This window comes from Styela clava, chromosome 10 (assembly GCF_964204865.1).
Source record: "Styela clava chromosome 10, kaStyClav1.hap1.2, whole genome shotgun sequence".
In the NCBI taxonomy this organism is placed as follows: domain Eukaryota; kingdom Metazoa; phylum Chordata; class Ascidiacea; order Stolidobranchia; family Styelidae; genus Styela; species Styela clava.
The window spans coordinates 15492527-15512479 of record NC_135259.1 but is presented as its reverse complement, the minus strand read 5'-3'; the positions used below and the strand labels follow the sequence as shown (position 1 = coordinate 15512479).

General features: G+C 35.5%; 2 protein-coding genes across 3 annotated transcripts; one reads left to right on the top strand and one right to left on the bottom strand.

Annotated features, from left to right (window-relative positions):
* The first annotated feature begins 332 nt into the window (after positions 1–332).
* LOC120337484 (uncharacterized) lies at positions 333–8634 on the top strand. The gene is made up of 5 exons (XM_039405274.2): positions 333–555; positions 878–2909; positions 4156–4373; positions 5214–5428; positions 7718–8634. The coding sequence occupies exons 1-5, from the start codon at positions 470–472 to the stop codon at positions 7813–7815; spliced, it is 2649 nt and encodes an 882-aa protein (XP_039261208.2). The 5' UTR covers positions 333–469; the 3' UTR covers positions 7816–8634.
* A 136-nt stretch (positions 8635–8770) lies between these two features.
* Positions 8771–19532, bottom strand: LOC120337485 (long-chain fatty acid transport protein 2-like). Of its 2 annotated transcripts, XM_039405276.2 has the most exons (14): positions 19302–19532; positions 18199–18340; positions 17640–17816; positions 16137–16248; positions 15627–15719; positions 15078–15236; positions 14265–14389; positions 13682–13879; positions 13214–13284; positions 11895–12021; positions 10781–10970; positions 10184–10310; positions 9893–10106; positions 8771–9643 (listed from the first exon to the last, which is right to left on the bottom strand). In XM_039405276.2, the coding sequence occupies exons 1-13, from the start codon at positions 19475–19477 to the stop codon at positions 9920–9922; spliced, it is 1884 nt and encodes a 627-aa protein (XP_039261210.2). In that variant the 5' UTR covers positions 19478–19532; the 3' UTR covers positions 8771–9643; positions 9893–9919. The 2 variants fall into 2 exon arrangements, with proteins under 2 accessions (XP_039261210.2, XP_039261209.2); XM_039405275.2 differs by having other exon boundaries at positions 8771–10106.
* Between the last annotated feature and the right edge of the window lie 421 nt (positions 19533–19953).

Genomic DNA, 19953 nt, shown 5'->3' with positions numbered 1-19953 from the left:
CTCCTGCTGCATTCCACACCCGAGCTCTTGGAATGTTATAATATAAATTTGTAACAATTAAAATTTATGAAATCTTGACCCTGCGCCGGCCAATATAACATAGAAATATTTGAAGCTCAATGTTGACCAAGGTTTAATTCACTCAACGTAATAATTTATCTCTATTTGTTTCGTTGTAGGTACATATCAATATCGTAATGCAGTATAAAGTAAATTTAAATTCACAGTCTCAAACTGATGACAGGATGTTAAACCTAGTAATTGTCATTGTTAATTCTATACTTTGTATCTATCTTCGTGGTGATGTAAGCAACGATCGTTGCTATGGTCGATCTACTTTCTTTGTAACTCAGCAACTTGTTATCGAAGAAAAATGGTGATTACCATTTTTGAAATGGCTTGGCGCTAAGCATTAGTGTGATCGGTATCCTAATTACAGGAGCAATGGGTGGCAGAATCGGAAAACATAATGTCATCAGAGAACATTGCTTCTATATTAATTAGATTTGCAGCACTTTGTACTGGAACAGCTATTTTGACAAGACTGCAAAACAGGTAATTAAGATATGAGTGCAAAGGTATAGGAAAAGTTGTATACGGTCGGATGACGGTTCTTCACTAAGTTCATCAACGAAATGTCTGTGTATTTATACGAGGCTAAGCGAAAGACATCAATCAACCAACACACATTGCGCTAGTCGTTGGCGGAATAAAATGGGTTAGCGAAAAAAAGGTTTTGGGGCGTTCATTCGAACTAGTTCTGCGCGAATAAAACGCTTGTCTAAAGACATTTTCAGCGTCGCTGTGAGAGCACTTAATCTGGACATATGCAAGAAATCTTAATATCAGAAGCTATTTTATAATATTTTATTTCCAGGGAAGACGCAGATACAAAGGAATCAACGACTACAGAACATTTGGATTATTCACAAGATATGTCGAAAAAAGATTCAACATCGTTGCCCAGATATTTAGATGGAGATGAGGCTTCCCAAGTAAATGTAGTTGATGAAACAGAGAATACAGAAATGCATTCAGAAATCCACCCAAGTGAAGACTCGCCTAATAAACAAAAATACGCGGGAACCCCCCCGGAAAATGACGATGAAGACGACAAGTCAATCGGAGCTATGAGTTTGCCAGACACCATTAATCTGAAATTACCGACACAATCTGATGAATCTTTATCGATTTCAGTGCTCAGCAGAAAAGACGACAAGCCAAATATTTCCCATGAAACTTCTAAAACGGTCGATTTGAGCGATGAAAAAAATCACCAAACAGATGCTGGAAATCAACCCATGAATATTCATAATAACGCGTTAATACAAGTTGGCAAACTAGAGTCAAGTTCAGGAAGAAACAATGATAGTGAAGTAGAAACCGAAAATGAGTCGATGGTCGAAAAAATCCTCTTTTTCATTGATGAGAAGGCCTGTCAAGATGAAGCACTCAATCCTGTCGAATCCGAGGATGGTGGAATTGGTATATCATTGAATAAAGTAGCTAAGATTATGCAAGATGGCATTATCAATGAAGATAATTTTGATTGCCGAGTGAAAGTTGAAGAAATTCATGAATATAAAAATGTGGATAAATCACTATCTAAACAAGATTCGAATGATTCAGGCACCAAATGTGATCAAGTTGCTAATGATAACCCAAACGGTGAGTATGTTACTGATAGCACTTCTTCCAAACAGAAAGAAAAAAGAAATTCTTCTTCCGTTCTTGATAACGATCCATTGATGAAAGAGAATTCATGTGTTTCGATGGCAACGGACGCTGAAAATTGTGAAGAAGGAGCTTCAAGCGTTGAAGTCCGAAAAAAATCACCTGCGATGGAAAGGAGTGGAGGTACAAAACGAGCATATGATACTAAAAATGAAATGTTTTCTCTAGTTCAACCTGTCAGTTTCCCCAGCCCTATTCAAACTGAAACACCCAGTTGTATCTTTGCTCCAGAAGGAACTTCAACAATTACGTCAAACATACAGAATGCTGACAATGAAACAAAGCAACCCGACAACTGTAAAATACTGGATAAAAATGGCATCAATGAAGATCAAGTTCCCACTTCTGGGTTGGAAGAGGTCATCCCAAAAGTTGACCAAATGAGACAAACGAATTTGAAAAAGGAGTCTGATGTATTCAAGAAGAAAAAAAGTTATGACGAAAGTAATACTATTGATGTCAATTTGAATTCAAGTAAATTTCCCAACATTCCATCGAATATCAACAGCCCTGACCTCGAACCATCGAACCTCAAATCCAAAACCAGGTCAGCCCACAAAATTGGTGAATCTCTCGCCAAAGGTAATTCCGATCATGACACCTCATCCTTTACATCTGTAACTCCGTCGTCATATAGCAGCAATTGTTCCGTTTGCCAAGATATTGTGAAACATCGGGGAGAGAAGGGAAATGAGAGCAGTGAAAGTAGTGAGTACACAAGCAGCTATGATAGCGATGATTTGAATTCAGCCTTTGCACAGACTCTTGACCAATTGCCTACTGATGACGACAAGGTATCTGCTTACATTGAAAAGAATTTATCTGCGGGGGTAGAGAAATTGGTAACATCGACGTTGGAACACCCTCATAATTCTGCTGTGAGGTTTACTGGCGTTTCTCGGCTTCAGCAAAAGGCCGTATCTCCTCTTCCGCAATCGCCGTGGCCAGGAAAGAAAAGTCGTCAAGGTTCTTCCGCCAGTGGCGAAGGAATTGACTCAGCCTTTGGTAAACCACAAGAAAGTGAAAAACGCAGTAGCAGTAATGCAGCAAACGAGAAAGACACTGAAGTGAAGCCCGCAGAAACCACAAAAACATCGCAAGTTGAAAGCCCACCAAACGTGGAAAAAAAGCTTGAAACACACAAATCCACCAAGCCGGGAACCAGTTCTACAAAGGTAAATTATTTAAATTTTTTGTGTTCATTTTCTAATGTTTAATTGGTATGCAAGAATCGACCAGTGTAATAGTATACGCATGAGTAACATTTTTTGAACTCGCTTTGTCATTGCTTTCAGAAAATTTGTCATTCCGAGATGATGTTACTGTGGTAGTCTACTTTGTATGGTTGCCACGTTATAGTAAGTCTTACAGAACCCAGCAACGCCTTAAATCTGTAACTACATATTGATAGTTATTTTGTTTGCCTGATAATGGTGCACTCAAGTAATTCAGTTTCTCCGTAGCTTATCTCGAGATCAGACTCGCGTGAAGCGTGGCGTTTTCCAGAATCGAGTTGGATGATTAAATCATGGCGCAGGTTGGTGATAAAGAAAACTAGCTGAAATTGACCAAATGAAGAATCGAAATTAATATTGTAGACAGAAAACGTTTAATAGGACAGAGTGAATATGCATTCTTATGACGAGTCTATCATATTTTCTATAGACGTGTATCGGAATAGTTAAGTTTAATAGTTCAGCAAATCTAGACAATTTAATTCTTAAGAAGGCCCTATGTTCCTGCTTTACAATTGTATTTCTCATATAAATACACTCTTTTTTCCACTTCCTTTCACTTCATTTTCTGGTTTGAATGTCGAATATTGTTTTTCTCGCATGTGTTTGGATATTTCAACGAGATTTAGTAACGTCCACCGACATATAATATTGTCCTAATTTTTGCGAAAGTTTCTTGCATGAACTATCCAAAGAGGGAATGAAAAAGACAGATATGCTTTAAATTTGTTCAATCCTAGAGTCTTTGAAGTGGTAAATTAGGGTCTCGAATACTCTCACTATGTCATTTTGTCATGTTCTGATGGGCAATCCACATCTTCTGTAATAGCAAAACTTGCAACTCGCAACAATCGTCCTGAAGTGTTATTTAATGCATGATAATGGTAAAATCACACTCAATTTACGACTCCGGCAGCCGCCTATTACAGTACGTTTGAATCAGTGGTGGGATTCAGCCGGTTCGCACCGGTTCTACAGAACTGTTTTACGGAATTTTATGAGATCAGCGAACCGGTTAGCATTACTCGTTACTGCTATGTTCTGTTTGTAACAGCACCGGTTGAAAAATATGGCTTTTGTGAAGGAACCGGCTGACAAAAAATTTGAATCCCACCACAGGTTTGAATCATCTATCATTAAAGATTTCAACACGTCGTTATTATTTCGGTATCTATTGATATTACAGAAATCCAACGCTCCATATGTTGTAACCTACCAGTCCATGGATGCAACACGAGTCACTCCCACAAAAGCCTGCTTGAAAGCACGACTTTCATTTGAGTCTAGTCAAGCAAGACCTTCGCTGCAGAGTGATGCAGTTGGGAATCTGATAATATTTGTTAGAAAGAGCGATGGACCGGAAGAAATAACAAGTGCTGGTAAAAGCTCTGTTTATGTAAAGATGTAAGTTTTTTTTAATAAGACTTATAATACTGGCACAAATCGCGGACTTCTACGATTTCTTCTTGAATCAATTTTTGAGGAGAAGTTTTTATTAGAAGTATCTAATTCTGGGGCAAAAATTAAATTGTGATCCAATTAGTGTTTTTGGGCTTTGTGAAATAACTGTTCCAAGTTGTTAGTAGCATTGGTACTCTTGCGGGTTTACATTTTAGTCCACAAAAAGGGCTCGGCGTAGGTTTGAAAAGTAGGTTTCGAAAAATGGTCTAACAACAAATATGCAAGAGGGCACCGAAATTTTTTAAAAACAAATATGTATTTCTTTGTCCTGCCCAAGCAAATATAAGCTTTATCCATAACGTGATGCCGTTTGCAAAACCTATTACAAACACAGGTTAAGTTAGTGGAATACAATTCATGGCACTAAAGCAGACATGGGCAAAGCACGGCCCGCGGGCCAAATCCGGCCCGTTGGGTGGTTTAATCTGGCCCGCCTGATGCTGCCAAAACCAAACCGAAATTGAATTTTGATGTTTTAGCTAATAGTTCAAGGAATTTGTTAACATTGCGGTTAAATTTAGTTTTGGCACGAGGCTTTTTGTTTTCCATATTTGTTTTGCAACACTGTAAATATTGTTTTTGAAATTTTATTTTTTACCGCACACTTACATGGCCCGCCAGTCTAGGTGGGCAAAATTTTCGATCCTAGACGCCAATGCATGAACCTAATAAGCACACTTACAGATATGTTTGTTCCATTTGTCTTTGCAGAGCCTTGTAACTTAAATCACGAATTCTCGAAGTTAAATAACGTTAAAAACCATATTAACATTTTCTTTTCAGAAATATATTGAGATCTGACAAGAAAAGCACTCAGTTTCGAGGAAAAACAGGATTAGGAAATATTGCAGGAAGAACCGTTGTTTGGGATAAAGAATTAACGATTCGAAACGTTCCTAACGTGTTGTTGAGTGGAGCGATATTCAGAATATCTTTGATGAAAAGAGAAACGTTCTCAGATAAAACCATATCAAAAATAGAAGTCGATTTTCATAGACGTAAGTGTTTTACACCAGAATGTTTTTTCAAAAGCGATAGCACAAATTTTATAAATATACACAAATTAAGGGGGACATAAAGGGTGACACTTGGATATGCGATCTCACTTGCTTACCGTGATCTCAATCACATAAAAACTTTCTCATAGCATTTAAGTTCAGGTACAAACACTTCGGAATCACTTGGCTAGTCCCCGAACTCGTAATATAATTCAGGGCTTCCCAAAATAGGGGCCACGGCCCTGGAAGGGGCCGCGAAACGAATTCCAGGGGCCGCGAAGAGAACACAAATTTTACACAAAGTACTATATCTTTTGCACTTTTTCACTCTTGATTCGAAATACAATTATTAAAAATAGTGTAAAACGATAATTTCACGATTCCGAGTGAATATACATCATCATAACGTGTTTTCCCGAAAATAAGACATTGTCTTCAATTTTCTTTCGAACACTAGGGCTCATTTTGGGGGGATGTGGAGAATAACGAGATTTTTTTAATATACAAAATATTAATACCGAAATATATAAATAATATGATTAAATATGATACTAATTTAATAGCACGTTTTCATTTAAAATAGCTGCTACATATATATTATTAACCATTCAAAAAGTAGATTTTGTTCCAATCGACTAGGACCTAGTGTTTTTCGAACTTCATTGTATTGTGACGCCCTCCAGATGCTCAAGTTGCAACTTCCCGTGAAACATACCGTACGTATTGACACATTTCAATATAATACCTTTTTTGCAATGAGTTTTATATAAACGAACAAACAAAACCTAACAACAGTCAGTGAAATCACATTTATTGGGTCATGGTAGAAAAGCCTGCTTTATATAAATATGAAATCCCCATGGAGATGGGGTGCGCAACGCTTTTTAAACCAAGGAAAAATAATCGTTATCTACAGAAAACCGAATTTTCAGAATTAAACTTATTTATTATAACACCATCACGAAATTTTGCGACGCCCTAGCAGAATTGAAACTTCCACGGGATTAGGTGAACAAATTGCGCTATCGACGAAGTCTTTTGTCAAGGTGAGCGGTTGAATTAAAATCATTTTTAAAATTCAGGCTTGAACTTATTTTGGGGGAAACACGGTAGAATCATCGCGCTTGCATAACAATGCATATTCTGATCGTTTGACCCGATTTGTGTGCTTGCATAACAATGCCGGCTAAGCTAGCGATTCCGGAAAGCGATTTGCTCAGTGCGCCTCGAAACATATTACATATTATATTTATTCCAAATGTTTTATTGTTTCTCATTAAAGCAAATGATGTGTATATGAATCAAATTCATTTTACCGTTCTATATTATTTACTTTCTGTTACGTTGTTACGTAACAGGTAAACCCTAATGCTGCAATTTCGTTGGCCGCAGTTTATTCATTTGCTGAACCGAGTTTATCGAACATGAGTGAGTTTTAAGAATTTTAAAGAAAAGCTAGGCAGAGTTAGGCCTACATGTTTATAAACCTCAAAAGGCATAAAGTACATATTAACGATGACAAACTTGTGTTTTATTTTTCGGCAGCATATTTTTTTAGTGGAGTTGCGCCATTAGTTTTTTCCTTGGTGATTTGGTGCCGCTGCAAACCCCTGCTTTATGCTAAGTTTGATCAATATGAGTGAACAATTTCGGATTAGGACCAGGTCGTCGGTGGGCAGACATCGTAATTTATCATTTAGCCTGCATAAACAAACATTGCGCCACGGCTGAACTTGCTATGCAGCACTAAGCATTCGCACCCATTACATTGAATAATCTGAGAACAGATGTTTTTGTTATTGAGTAGCCCTATTAAAAGTTGAGAATTAGCTGTGTCAATAAAATATCAAAAATGCCTATTTTGAACTGTTTAGCATTATTAGCGTGAACAAGGGCCGCGAAAAATTTTAATATATTAAAAGGGGCCGCGAGCTCAAAAGTTTGGGAAGCCCTGGTATAACCAGTCAGTTCTTAACCCTCACTAAATTCACTAATATAACATAACCGCTAAAATCGGATATCAAGGTAGTGAACTAGTAACGTATGGTTAATACCAATATATTAACATAAATTTAACAATCACATTTTGAAAATCACTCGATAACTCACAGACAATAAGAGAAATACGAAATTGAAATTCCCCGTTAACTTTTTACACGTCAATTATCACTAGGAATTAAATATTTAATCTGTGTTCCTGATTTTCGATTTATATTTTGTGAATTTTTCGTAATACGGTATTAAAAAAGTAATTAATATAACGTTTGGTGAAGTTCATTTTTTTTGCAGAAGAAAGGTTTAGTACGGAAGGTGGCGATGTCACGTCAACTGCAGAGTGGTTGATAATACGAAGACAACCGATTGAAGCAAAACTGAATCTCATTTAAAACTCATCTTAATTAAACTTAATATTTCTCTTCATATCTAGCTATTTCTGAATAACTTAAGCCTGCGGTTTTTTAAAAAAACAAGGTTTTTTAATCAAGGAAAGATAATATTTATCGGAGGAAATATCGGACTTGAGCAATGTACTCCAAGGAGATTGTAATCAAATATTTACTAGTGTTATTAGAATATTATTTTATTGTCGTTTAATGTGTGATTGATTACCTTATTCCGAGTATCCTTGTAACCTAACGCCTAACGATTCTAAATTGGATTCAAAGGAGAGTTAGTGAAAATTGGTTTCTCGTCCCGCCACCGCGAATTAAAATATATATAATTATGTCAATTAGATCTTTGAATATTGTACAGTACTGGACTACGCTTGATTCAATTTTTAATAATGTTAATAAAAAGTTTACAGACATCCTTGGAGTTCCAAATCCATTTATATTTGTTTTACTACTGGCTTGAGGAGCTTCAAGTCTCGCAGTATTACAGTACCGAGCAAAGATACACAATGAAGTTACGAGGCAAAATATCTTGTTAATTTGCAATCCCTATAATTTTAATCTATCAAAATTGGAGGTTGTATTAGATGTCAAGATTTAACAGGCGTACTTCCACTTGGTCAACGCCATTGCTGCAAAGTTCGGTAAATCTTGAGTTTGGATGTGGCAGTTGAAGAAAAATCTCAGAAAAAAACGCTCCTCCTTGTGGGTATTTTATTGAATATTTGTATCGTAAATTTTACCATTGGTTTTGCCTGTCGTTCCGTCGTTTCCTTTCTGTTTTAATTTACACATCAAGCAATACACAGGCAATAACTTTACTATGGGTTTCCAATTCGAATGTAATATTCGTCCATGATTCACACTCTATTTGATTCCACTGACTGCATGCGCCCAACACAATTCAGCAGCGACATTTAGTGTAGAATTGCCCAAAACACGGTCGGTGAAAATTTACACTGTAGCAAAATCTACACATGGTTTTATTACTGATACAGACACATACCTACTATCGGTTGAAGCAAGTCAACCAGTCGTAAAATCGCCCTAAATTTATATGGGAAATCGACAATGCGAAAAATATATCTCTGTTTAGCGATAAAACCCATACGCTTGAGGAAATACTGAAAATTGGATATAAGCTGTAATAGAAAAAAGTGAAGTCGAATACAGAATGCTGGAAGTTGTTGTTTGGCAAATCGAATCTGTCCAATTTTACCAGCGTGGTAGGCTAACCGTATATCGAAGATGGAGGATCTTTGCCGAAGACAATTACTTCTGAATTCCAAGAGAAAAAAGAAAATTTTCTTTTCACTACTTAATATAGCTGAAGCACCAATTTTCAATTAAAAGATGTAATTAAAAATATATCGAAACAACTTGAGTGCAATATAACTTGAAAATCTAAAATGATAAAACAAAATTAAAAATATTAAATTTTTAAAATCATCTTTTTAGAATCATAATAAGAAACTATGCAAAATTAGAATAGCCAGAACTATAAAAACGATGTAAAATTGAACATATTAATCTTAATGGATGCTGATTAAGAGTGAGAAATATTATTATCTAGCTTTCTAAAACACGAGACTTAGGGGTGGTAAATCACATTAAACTCAAAACCACAAGGGAGACTCCTCAAAAATTATATATCAAAGCCCTGCAGTTGACCCAACATTAATTACTGGAACTGCATATATGAGATGTTTTAAAAATAGAGAACTTGAGAAAAAATTTAAACAAATGTTTTGTTTCCTGATTTCAACAACTCAGAAAGCCCATCCTAGCTTGAAACCATAATTTTGAGTTTTCCGTGGAAATTCTGAAAGCGAATTTCCAAAATTAGTTTTTGGATTAGTAATAATATAACATATATATATCAAAGACACCTTTTGCAGAAATAAGTAAGTTAAATTTCTCTCACAGGTCAGGCATAATTATGGTGTTGGAATGAAGTCGCGTATGATCTATGTAGAATTTGCATTGACAAATAGGAACAATTCTGAGACGAAAAAGCAATATTTTATAAAAATAAAACACACATCGGATTATATTTAGATATTCCCCATACTTTTTAGTGGATATTTGATGATAAGAATTACAATGAAACCGATCCCTCTTTGATTGAATTGAAAATGTCTTGGGTTAATGGAACGTAACTTTCTGTTTGTGAGTCCATATAATATATTGGGTCGTGTCCTGTTTTGCTTAAATCGAAACCTTCTCGTACGAGATGACTCTTTATCAGTTTGCAAGTTCCAGTCAACTGCAGACTGGATTGTATTCTGTGTATATAACAGAACAAAGATAAATAAACGAGACAAGAAAGAAAATAGAGAAGAACAAAAAGAGAAAAAGTTACCTTAGGAAAAGTGGTCTTGCATACGCCGGCAATGAAACAAAGGCATGATCATAAACTCCCGCGCAATCCAATTTTTCGCATGAAGGTTTTAGCACCGCAACCATCATCCCTGCTCTACCTTCCGAACCTGAGGAAGAATATTTAATTTCTAATTAATTCCTATTCAACTAGATAATGTTTCTTTTATTTATATTTATTTTCGATTATTTATATATATATAAAGGTGGACGTCATCCCCTAACAAAAAAGAGGATGGAATCCATTATGATACTGACCCTACCCTTAAGTTTAAATGGCGTTCGTTCAACTTGAGATTGCCGAAATAATTTTCCGGAAAACCTGTTTAGTGGCGAAATTTCATTAGACAGCAAAATTTGGACCAAAACAACGAAATGCAGATACCGTACGACAAAACGTCTAAAATTGATACTATTTTACGCCATGCTACCGTATTTCACTACATCAAATTTCAGAGTATTTGATCCAGTAACTGTCATTGGTATATTTATTTTAAATATGTTACACAAATGGTGCATATCTCAAGTGGTGCGTTCAAATAACAAAAATGTAATGATTGAGCGTTTATCCTTGACTCACCTGGAATCTTAACTCCGTATACATTTACTTGTGATAAACCAGGTGCTTTAGACATAATATCAGCGACTTCGACTGTCGATACATTTTCACCTTTCCATCGGAATGTATCGCCAACTCTGTCTACAAATGATACAGTATAGTCCGGATGCCGGAGCATCATATCACCGGTATTGAAATATTCGTCACCAGGCTAAGAAATACAAGTTAAAATACCTTTAATCTTTACAATAAGTTGAGAATGCCAGTGCAGTACATTTTACAATAGTATAATATTATTTTCATTTATGATGCTCCAACTTAAATATCACATCATAAGGACACGATGTTAACGGCACTTCACGAGTACCTTCGCGCTGTTTGCCACGAGGTGGTGCAACACAGTCATCGAAATTTGGGGTGAACAGTTCAAGTTCAACAAAGCCCAGAGAAAATAACAAAAATTGATATTTCTATGAAAGAAAATACTATAGTCAACTGCGAGAAATAGGTCCGGAAAAAAAAAGATTTTTGCATCAATACAATGATACGAGTGAGTTAAACTTGGCGCCCAATTGGGAATAATAAATAACGACATTTGCAGTTTGCAAATGCTGCATTACTGGTTATAAGAAACTGAATTAAAGATAAATTCACTTCAAACAACGAGTTTATCACGAGACCTGCAGCAAGTTGAAAGGGCGCTGCAGAAGTATGTGTACCAATAATGAGATAACTAATTTTGTTCGCCTATTTTACATCAAGTTGTGTAAAGGGACTGAAACCTATGGGCTGGGGGTATATTCACTTGGCCAACACAGATAGTCCCGAACTCGTAAATCGTAATAGAACTAAAAATAGGAAAATTGTAAAAAAATTATGGCCTAACCCTAACCTGGTACACACACTATACGGGAGTACCGTTGAAAGTACGGTGAAGGACTTGAAGCGAACTATATCAGACCAGCGTAGTGATCATGTTTACACTTTTGCTTGACTTCATCCCCCTCTCAATACAACAATGCTAAGATAAATGCAATAACCCGAGTGTACAAACATGTATTAATCAGAAGCGCTTAAAAAATCGACACGATATGAATGAAGTGATTATAACCTGGTATTATTTGTGGTTTCGTACCTTGAAAACGTCACGTAGAATTTTTTTGTCTGTAAGTGACCTATTGCCTCTGTATCCCAAGAATGGAGTACGTTTGGTTATTTTTCCTATGAGAAGGCCTGGTTCTCCGAGTGCAGTTTTGATACACCTGTGAAAGTTTAATAAACACAGTGTTTCACGTTTCAAACATTATACAATACCCAGGATATAGACACTTCTAGTTCGCGTGGCATAACCATTTTGGCATGTGTAATTTCTAACCCCCACCTGACTACGTCATCCGATAGTAGCTCTTCTTTGGCAAGCTCTGTGATTGTGACGTCGTAGTGACGTAATTTTTGGATGACGTGATCAGGTGGGGGTTAGGAACATCACATGCAAAAACGTTTATGCCTCGCCAACTAGAAGTACTTAGTGAACATGCGCCCAAAATCGCGTCACATTTGGCCACAACGATGCTCTATAAACACGGGTTTTCCAAACATTCTGTTTATCTGGATCATTTGGACAATTTATAAATTCTCTTGTGTACCCCTAAAATTCTGTCATATTTCTATCTGCTAAGCTTAACTTGATTTTTTTCATATTCAATCAGGTGTATTGTCTTGTGTGCTGTAGTTGTACAACATAAGTCGTATTAACTGGGAAAGTAGACTTGGTAGTTACTTTAATAGTAGTTGAAGCTTCTAATGGGGTAAAAATGTGATTTTCTAACCAGTTTGGGGGAACCCGTGCTCCAAACAAGCAGTGCCTTATATGTGTGGAGTTGTTGTGTATTTGACCGTAATTTTACGCGACTTCATGATTTGAAGACAATTGAATAGTGAGATGATTAAAAAAAAAGTTGAAAATACTTAAAAAGGATCTTGATTTCTAGTTGCGATGGGATATCTACAATCCAATAAATTAGCGCTATATTTATTTGCAATAAACGGTATTGTTAAATGTATTTTTGTGAAAGCAGTTAGAAACGACAGTGAGGAAGGTTTAAATGCTGAATGTAAACATATTACACATTTTGATGGGGTATAAAAAATTTAGTTGAACATACATTCAAATTTTTACTGTGTTTCAAAAAAAGACGAATTTCATGAAATCAGGCATTCAAAAATATTATTTCCATGTTAGGGGAATTAAACATATGAGTCTTTTTTATTTAAAAATAAATTAATTGCAATCAATTTTGCAAATTTTGAGTTTGGAATCTCAAAATGTTTGTATATGAATATATTATAAGTATGCTTATCAACAATCTGATAATAATTTTTGTTGTTAGTTTTTTATAATAACTCAAGCTCCCTTTTCAATTTCAAATACATATACAAGTACACAACACAAACCTTCCGTTGCTGTCTCGAATCGGAACATCGTTGACGTAGTCATATTTCACGAAAGAAACACCGCATATGAACTGAAATACCAATGTACAAAACTGAATAAATATTGTTATTGTAATGCATTAAATAATACAACAATAATATAGTATATACTGAATACAAACTTGGGCGTTTAATAAATGGAGACATTGCAAAGATACAGTTTAACAAAATAATTTAAATTGAAAATAATAATAAACGCTGTAAAATATACCCATTAAAAATCATCGAAATCAAAATGAATTGTAAAATAGCATTCCATAACAGTAAATTTTATTAAAGCGCCATCCCTAGCACAACGCGGACTGAATATTGTAGTCTGGCCTCTTAAAATATTGTGACGTATGAGAGACGCAAATACCATAAAACACGAACACAGATTAGATAGACCGAAACGTAATTAAACTATGTATTTCTGCATAGCATACTTACGTGATATAATGGACTTGATAAGCCAACTCGGTGTCTTGCTCCTGTAACATTATAATATCCTATATTTCCCTCTGTTGCAGCATAAAATTCTGCTAATGTGATATTTTTACCAAATCTTTGCAGAAATTTATCCCAAACTCCTGGAGCGAGACCGTTTCCAAAACCCATACGGACATTGTGGTGTTTGTCATTTAATTTCTTAAATATAAAAAAGAAAACTCACACTGGTGATTGATCAAATTGGGAATGCCCTAGTTTGTTACTCAAACTACAATGGAATGCCAGATCACCCGCTCTTGAAAACTTACTATTATTGACTGAAGTGATTCAAGGGTCTTGATACTAATAATACACTAACACAAATATATTTCGGTGGCATTACGTTTTCAGTTCCCTGACAGATATAATTCAACTTTGTTAATAATGCTAGACGAATGCTAATATCCAGCAAGTCTCTTGGATCACTTAAAATGTTGTCTTTACTATTGCTTTACTATTACTATAAAGCATTCTTGTATTATTTATACATACGGATCCATCGGTGCTAAGGCATAGAAGAGAAATTCAGGAACATTTGTCAAACCTCTGGTTGGTTGCAGACATATCTGAGCATTTCTCCGATGTATTGGATAACCGTTACATTGTATTTCCTACAATCATCCCAGAAAACACTGGCTGAAAACTTCTTTCGTAGCACCAGAGTACAACCTTGGAAAATGATATGGATGAGTTAGTTAACAGGAAAACCCAGGCATTGTACTATTATTAATGGTTTCTGACCTACGGTTTCATTCACAACCATCAACACCAAAATAATTATATGCTTATTTTGTTCTGAATAACTTCGCTGTTTAAAATACATTGTTATTTTGGTACTTTTTGCTGTAATTTCCAGCTATCTGTGCATTGACTATGCTCGACATCATGATAAATTAGTAAAGTTTCTATAAACTAATTTTTACTTCAAGATACCAGTTAATTCACTGCGATTTTATTCGACACGGAGCGGACTTATCGATTCTTTTGCTAAATTCTCGTCGTTGTTATCCTTGTCGTTGTTGAAAAAATCGCTTTTCTCCGAAACTAAAGTCTAATTGATTTCAAATTTCCAGTACCTTAAGATGATAGGAGTTGCTATAGTAGGCTATATAATTTTTTTTTTCAAACTTCCTATGACTAGACCTGATATTTCAAACTAAAATGGAACGCATTTATTTTATCGCATCTGACCGCTTCCGTCAGTCGGCTTGTCCGCTGATCTTTACGGCGTATTTGGTACTTCTATGCCCTATTAATACTAGACTTTCGTGTCCATCCATGTATTCGAGAATTGATCCATTGTTTTAATTTAAAATGAAACACAAAAACTCATTAACGTACAAATTCACTTACGTACCGATTTCAAGACTTCCCAGTAGACCAAAAATGGCAGCGGAACCGTGATACAGTGGTAGCGTTGTATACACTACATCTTCAAATGTGACTCGTGCAAAACCGAATACTTTAGCACCCATCCATGCTCTATAGTGTGAAATAATAGCGGCTTTTGGAGGACCTGAAAGTTGCAATAAAATCAAATTGATAGTTGCTAAACTAGCACACTACTGGCGTAGAACGTACACAATCCTGTACATTGCAATATTGATTTTTGTCAGCTTGCATATATTGTAGATAATTCTATCAAACGTAGTATTTGTATATATAATAAATTTTATTGATATATATGTCAACAATTTCAAAGACTCTTTCAATGCCTAGCAGTGCATGGGTGTTTGTTCCACCTTTTTTATACGTTGCGTTTGTATACGTTTTTATACGTATGTGGTATATAAAACTCGGGAACATTGCACAACCGATGATAAAAATGCATAATAGGATATGAAAAATAGTTAACTTGTTGATTCAGATGTATCTAACTTTGAACTTTACGTCACAATATATTCACCTGTTGTACCGGAGGTAAACATGTAGCAAAAGTGTGATCCCATTGTGATATGTCGAACCCATTCTACTGGAGTATCAGCTGTTGTTTCGTTGTCTGAAAACCGTTTCAACTTAATGACTTAAGTATTAAAGTATGCCAATAAAAACAAAATAGTTCTGTTTAGAGTTGAGTCGATTTTCCAGTCTTAAGCAAGATCGGAACAGGTTTGGGCTTGAGTTACAAGTGAGCATATTCAGCAAAACTCCGTTTGACACATTATCTTAAGTCATCGTACAGAGGCGCGGAGAGTCACGCAAAACCAAATAGGAACAACGTTATTTATCCTAATTGACAGGTTAAAATTAGCCTTCATACCTAATTTAAAACTTCAGATAAAGAAAGTATTTTTCGTTCATTTACACTTTAAAGTAACTAAAACTACTTTTTAACTCTGTCTCCGAGTTATATCATGTCATCAATTTTCATGCAGGACGTAAGACTTCATATGTTCGAAAATACGGAAATCCATACCCGACATTTCTTCCAAAGACAAATACTGCATGACGTTTGAATTCGGCGCCTTGCCAGCAACATATATTTTCATTTGCATATTAAGCAGATTTTCTTCTTCGTCTCTTATCGCCTAAAATGCAAAAGACAAGATGTCATGACGATTTGTTGCTTGTTGTCAAACAAATGCATTTTCACATTTTCAAGTCGCATTTGTCAAATATCAATGAATTGAAGGCCGATTAAATCAGAACAAACGTACAAAACCTAAAACAGATATGTTTTAACTCAATTCCTAAATACAAATATAAAAATAGGACACCTGGCATCGCATGATAGGGACAATATAAACAAGAGAGCAATGCTCAAATAAATGGACACGAAGACCGAAAGGCACCCCAGTCTTCACGACTTTGCCCGACCACCAGAGATAGCACCGATAGCAACCGCCACAAGGTGCGCAATTTTTAATTTTGATGACGTCATCACACACACAAAAACGAATCATATAAAGCCGACTGAAATCTTTGAAATAAACAAATAGTAATAGCCTTCTAGCGACAACTACAATCACTGGGAACCCCGAAAAAGCTATTTTTTTCACAAGAAGAAAAATGACTAACAAAAACAACAACATCAACTTAACACAACGGTCCATATTAGAGATGTACCGATACCACTTTTTTCGCCGATACCGATACCGATCCGATACCAGCTAAAAACGCCGATACCGATACCGATACGCCGATACTACAAAAAGGCCGATACTACCGATATTCCGATACCGATACTATGTAAATATTACCTAATTAGGTGTGCTGTGTAGGGCAGACGGGTTAAAACAATGGTCTTTGAGCGTTGTTCATAGCACACATTATTTCAGATCGAAAAAGAGATCTATCACATAATATGAAATTGATGTTTGGCATCCAGATGCTTTAACTGATTAAGATACACGCTAGTAATCTCGGTGTTCAATTAGAAAAATCCTGAGCCGGGATGTCCACTGTCCACTAAAAACAGGTGAATCCTATTCCCTCGCGGGGATGGGGACAAGTATGGCTCATAGCTCACGATCTCTCCAGACAAAAAATTGAAAAGTAGTATTCCAACTTATCTTTCAAAACATTCTGGACCAAATCAAAAAGGTAAATATATCGGAAATATCGGCCTTAATCTAACCGATACCGATACATGGCCGATACCGAAATAATGACCGATATTGCCGATACCGATACCCGATACCGATACATCGGTACATCTCTAGTCCATATGCCCACTTCGTGTCCAACAAGATTATGTTATGTGGCATTATTACATAATGAAATAAAAATAGAAGATGAAACCCATATTTTATCACAATTACGACACAAAAATTACTTCATCAACCTCTACTTACGCATCTTGCCATACATATATATATATACAATCCTATATAGCTGATTATTTTTCTACTGTTTAGAGATAAACATAAACATGGAATAACCAGAAATGTATTATGTAAAGTGAATTCCGTATTCTAACCTTCAGAATAAAGTCTTCATCTGATATAATAAGTCTGCTGCATTCGCCAGCTTTTAGACAGTGGAGTAATGTAGAGGAACGTAGATTATAATTGATGAATGCAGGTACTGCACCTGCTTTGTTGATTCCAAACCAGACAGATACCAGAGTAGGGCTGTTGGTCATCATTATACCGATCTAAAATGATAAATTGTAATATGGCACTCCATTCCAGTGGTTTTCAACCATTTTGCTGTAACGGTAACACCAATTGAACATTCCAAAGGACCGATTAACCAGTGTGCAATAGTTGAATGGTATAAGCTATAAATATATATATGATATCAAAACTGATACTGGCAAAACAAAATGATTTTCAATGTGTAGCAGTTTAATCAAGTAGTTGAATATATTTAAACAAAAAACTGTACATATATTATTCGGAGCCTCGGAATTGAATGAAAACACGCGGAACCCGTAAACTGTACTGACCGAAACCGAGAACACCGCGGAACCTGATCTAGTCTAACCAAAATAACATATAGAAAATATTATAGATGTATGGGTGAGGGTAACTTACCGTTTCGTTAGCTTTAACGCCGGCTGAACGCAGAGCTCTGGCAATTTGATTTGATCTATCATCAATATCTTTGTGCGAGTAATTTTTGTCTTCATACATTATAAATGGCCTTTCTTCCTGTTCAATTGCACGCTCTATTAGCCTGAAAAATTGATGCAAAAAAAAAACCTTACATATATATACATATACTTCCTACATTGATGCCCCAAACGTTGAAACTGATTTTTCAACTTAGGCTTTTGTTACTTCCAGATTGAAACACATTTTCGAGGAAAATCGTTTCATACGAGTGTATGTATGATCGTATTTACCATTAGGCAAGATAGCTGAAGCCTAGGTGTCTCAAACCTCGACATTCATTTTTAAACTAATGTATTTTAAGGATTTGTTCCGGAATATAATCAGCTTAAAAGTTGATAAATCTGATATTTATCTTACTTTTTTTAATCAGGTTAATAATTCTTGCTCAAAATGTCTATACTGATTTAGCTAAGAAACATCGAATCAAAGAACTATATTTTTTACTATTTTTAGATCGTTCTCATCGTAAGCCCGTTCATTTAAAAAGGAATGATAATTTTGTTTGCCAGTATAATTGGGTTATGCTCTTCACGCGCTAGAAACGGCTCGCATGGCGTCGAGTTTTCTGTGCCATGACGTTTTATTGCAGCCTTAAGTTTTCTATTAAGTTTGAGGCATAGCTTATTGGCTTCATATCGTCTCAATCCAGCCTTGGTAGTAGTATATTTATGTCCTGAAGCGGCATTTTAAACATGCGAATGTGAAAGTAATTTTAGGCTTTTATTGGATGGTAATAACGCTTACAGATTAATCCGTTCTTCGTTGGTGGTCAGTTTTATTGAATGCCCGCACACTGCAAGATTTTGTATTCTTTTTGTATTTGCTAATGCTTAAAAAATCGGCCGGGGAAAATTAGTATAAACTGTGCAAAGATGAAAGTAATATCAAATATACACGGCCTGGTTAAGTAACAGCTGTGAAATACTTGACTGAAGATTTTTTTGACAATGGTCTAAATAAGTGACAATACAGTACGATTGGACAATTATAATCTAAATCTGCTGTTACGTTATATCACAAACCTGCTGGTCAATGTAAACACTGGATCCATCTTTGCATAAGCTTTAACAGTTGATATTGCTCTTGATCCAAAACCGAAAAAGAAGGCCATGTCATATGCGAGCCAAGGAAAGAACAGTTTCATTGAACTCCACAGCGCCGCCATGGCGATCATGGTTCCGATGATATAGGATAACATTGCGGCGTATTCTGCCGCTTTTTACGGCAAAACTAATGATCGTTAGTTATCATCACTGTAATTTAAGATAGATTAAATAAAAATGAATAATTATACTTCTATATTTTAATACTAACTCCATAAATAAATAATCATCTTTATAAATTGGGTGAAATACTAAAAGGAAGGTGATCGAAAAAGGGTAGGAACCTTTACAATGTGGCTCGACATTTACTTTGAATTTATTAACATAATTATAGCTTTTTCAAATTTTGCTCTCGTGGTCAGTTCCATTGTAAATTTGCTCCAAATTCTATGATTGGAACAAATGGAAATTTTCGGATTGAATTACGAATCAAAATGTTCCGATTTGAATCTCACCGAATCTTATTCTGCTTAGCATAACATATTTTTTTGTTAATTGAAATTTGATTCAAAAAGATACTAGATTATTATACAATGCAAAATGTCAGAAATAGGGAAAACAGTAAATGGAT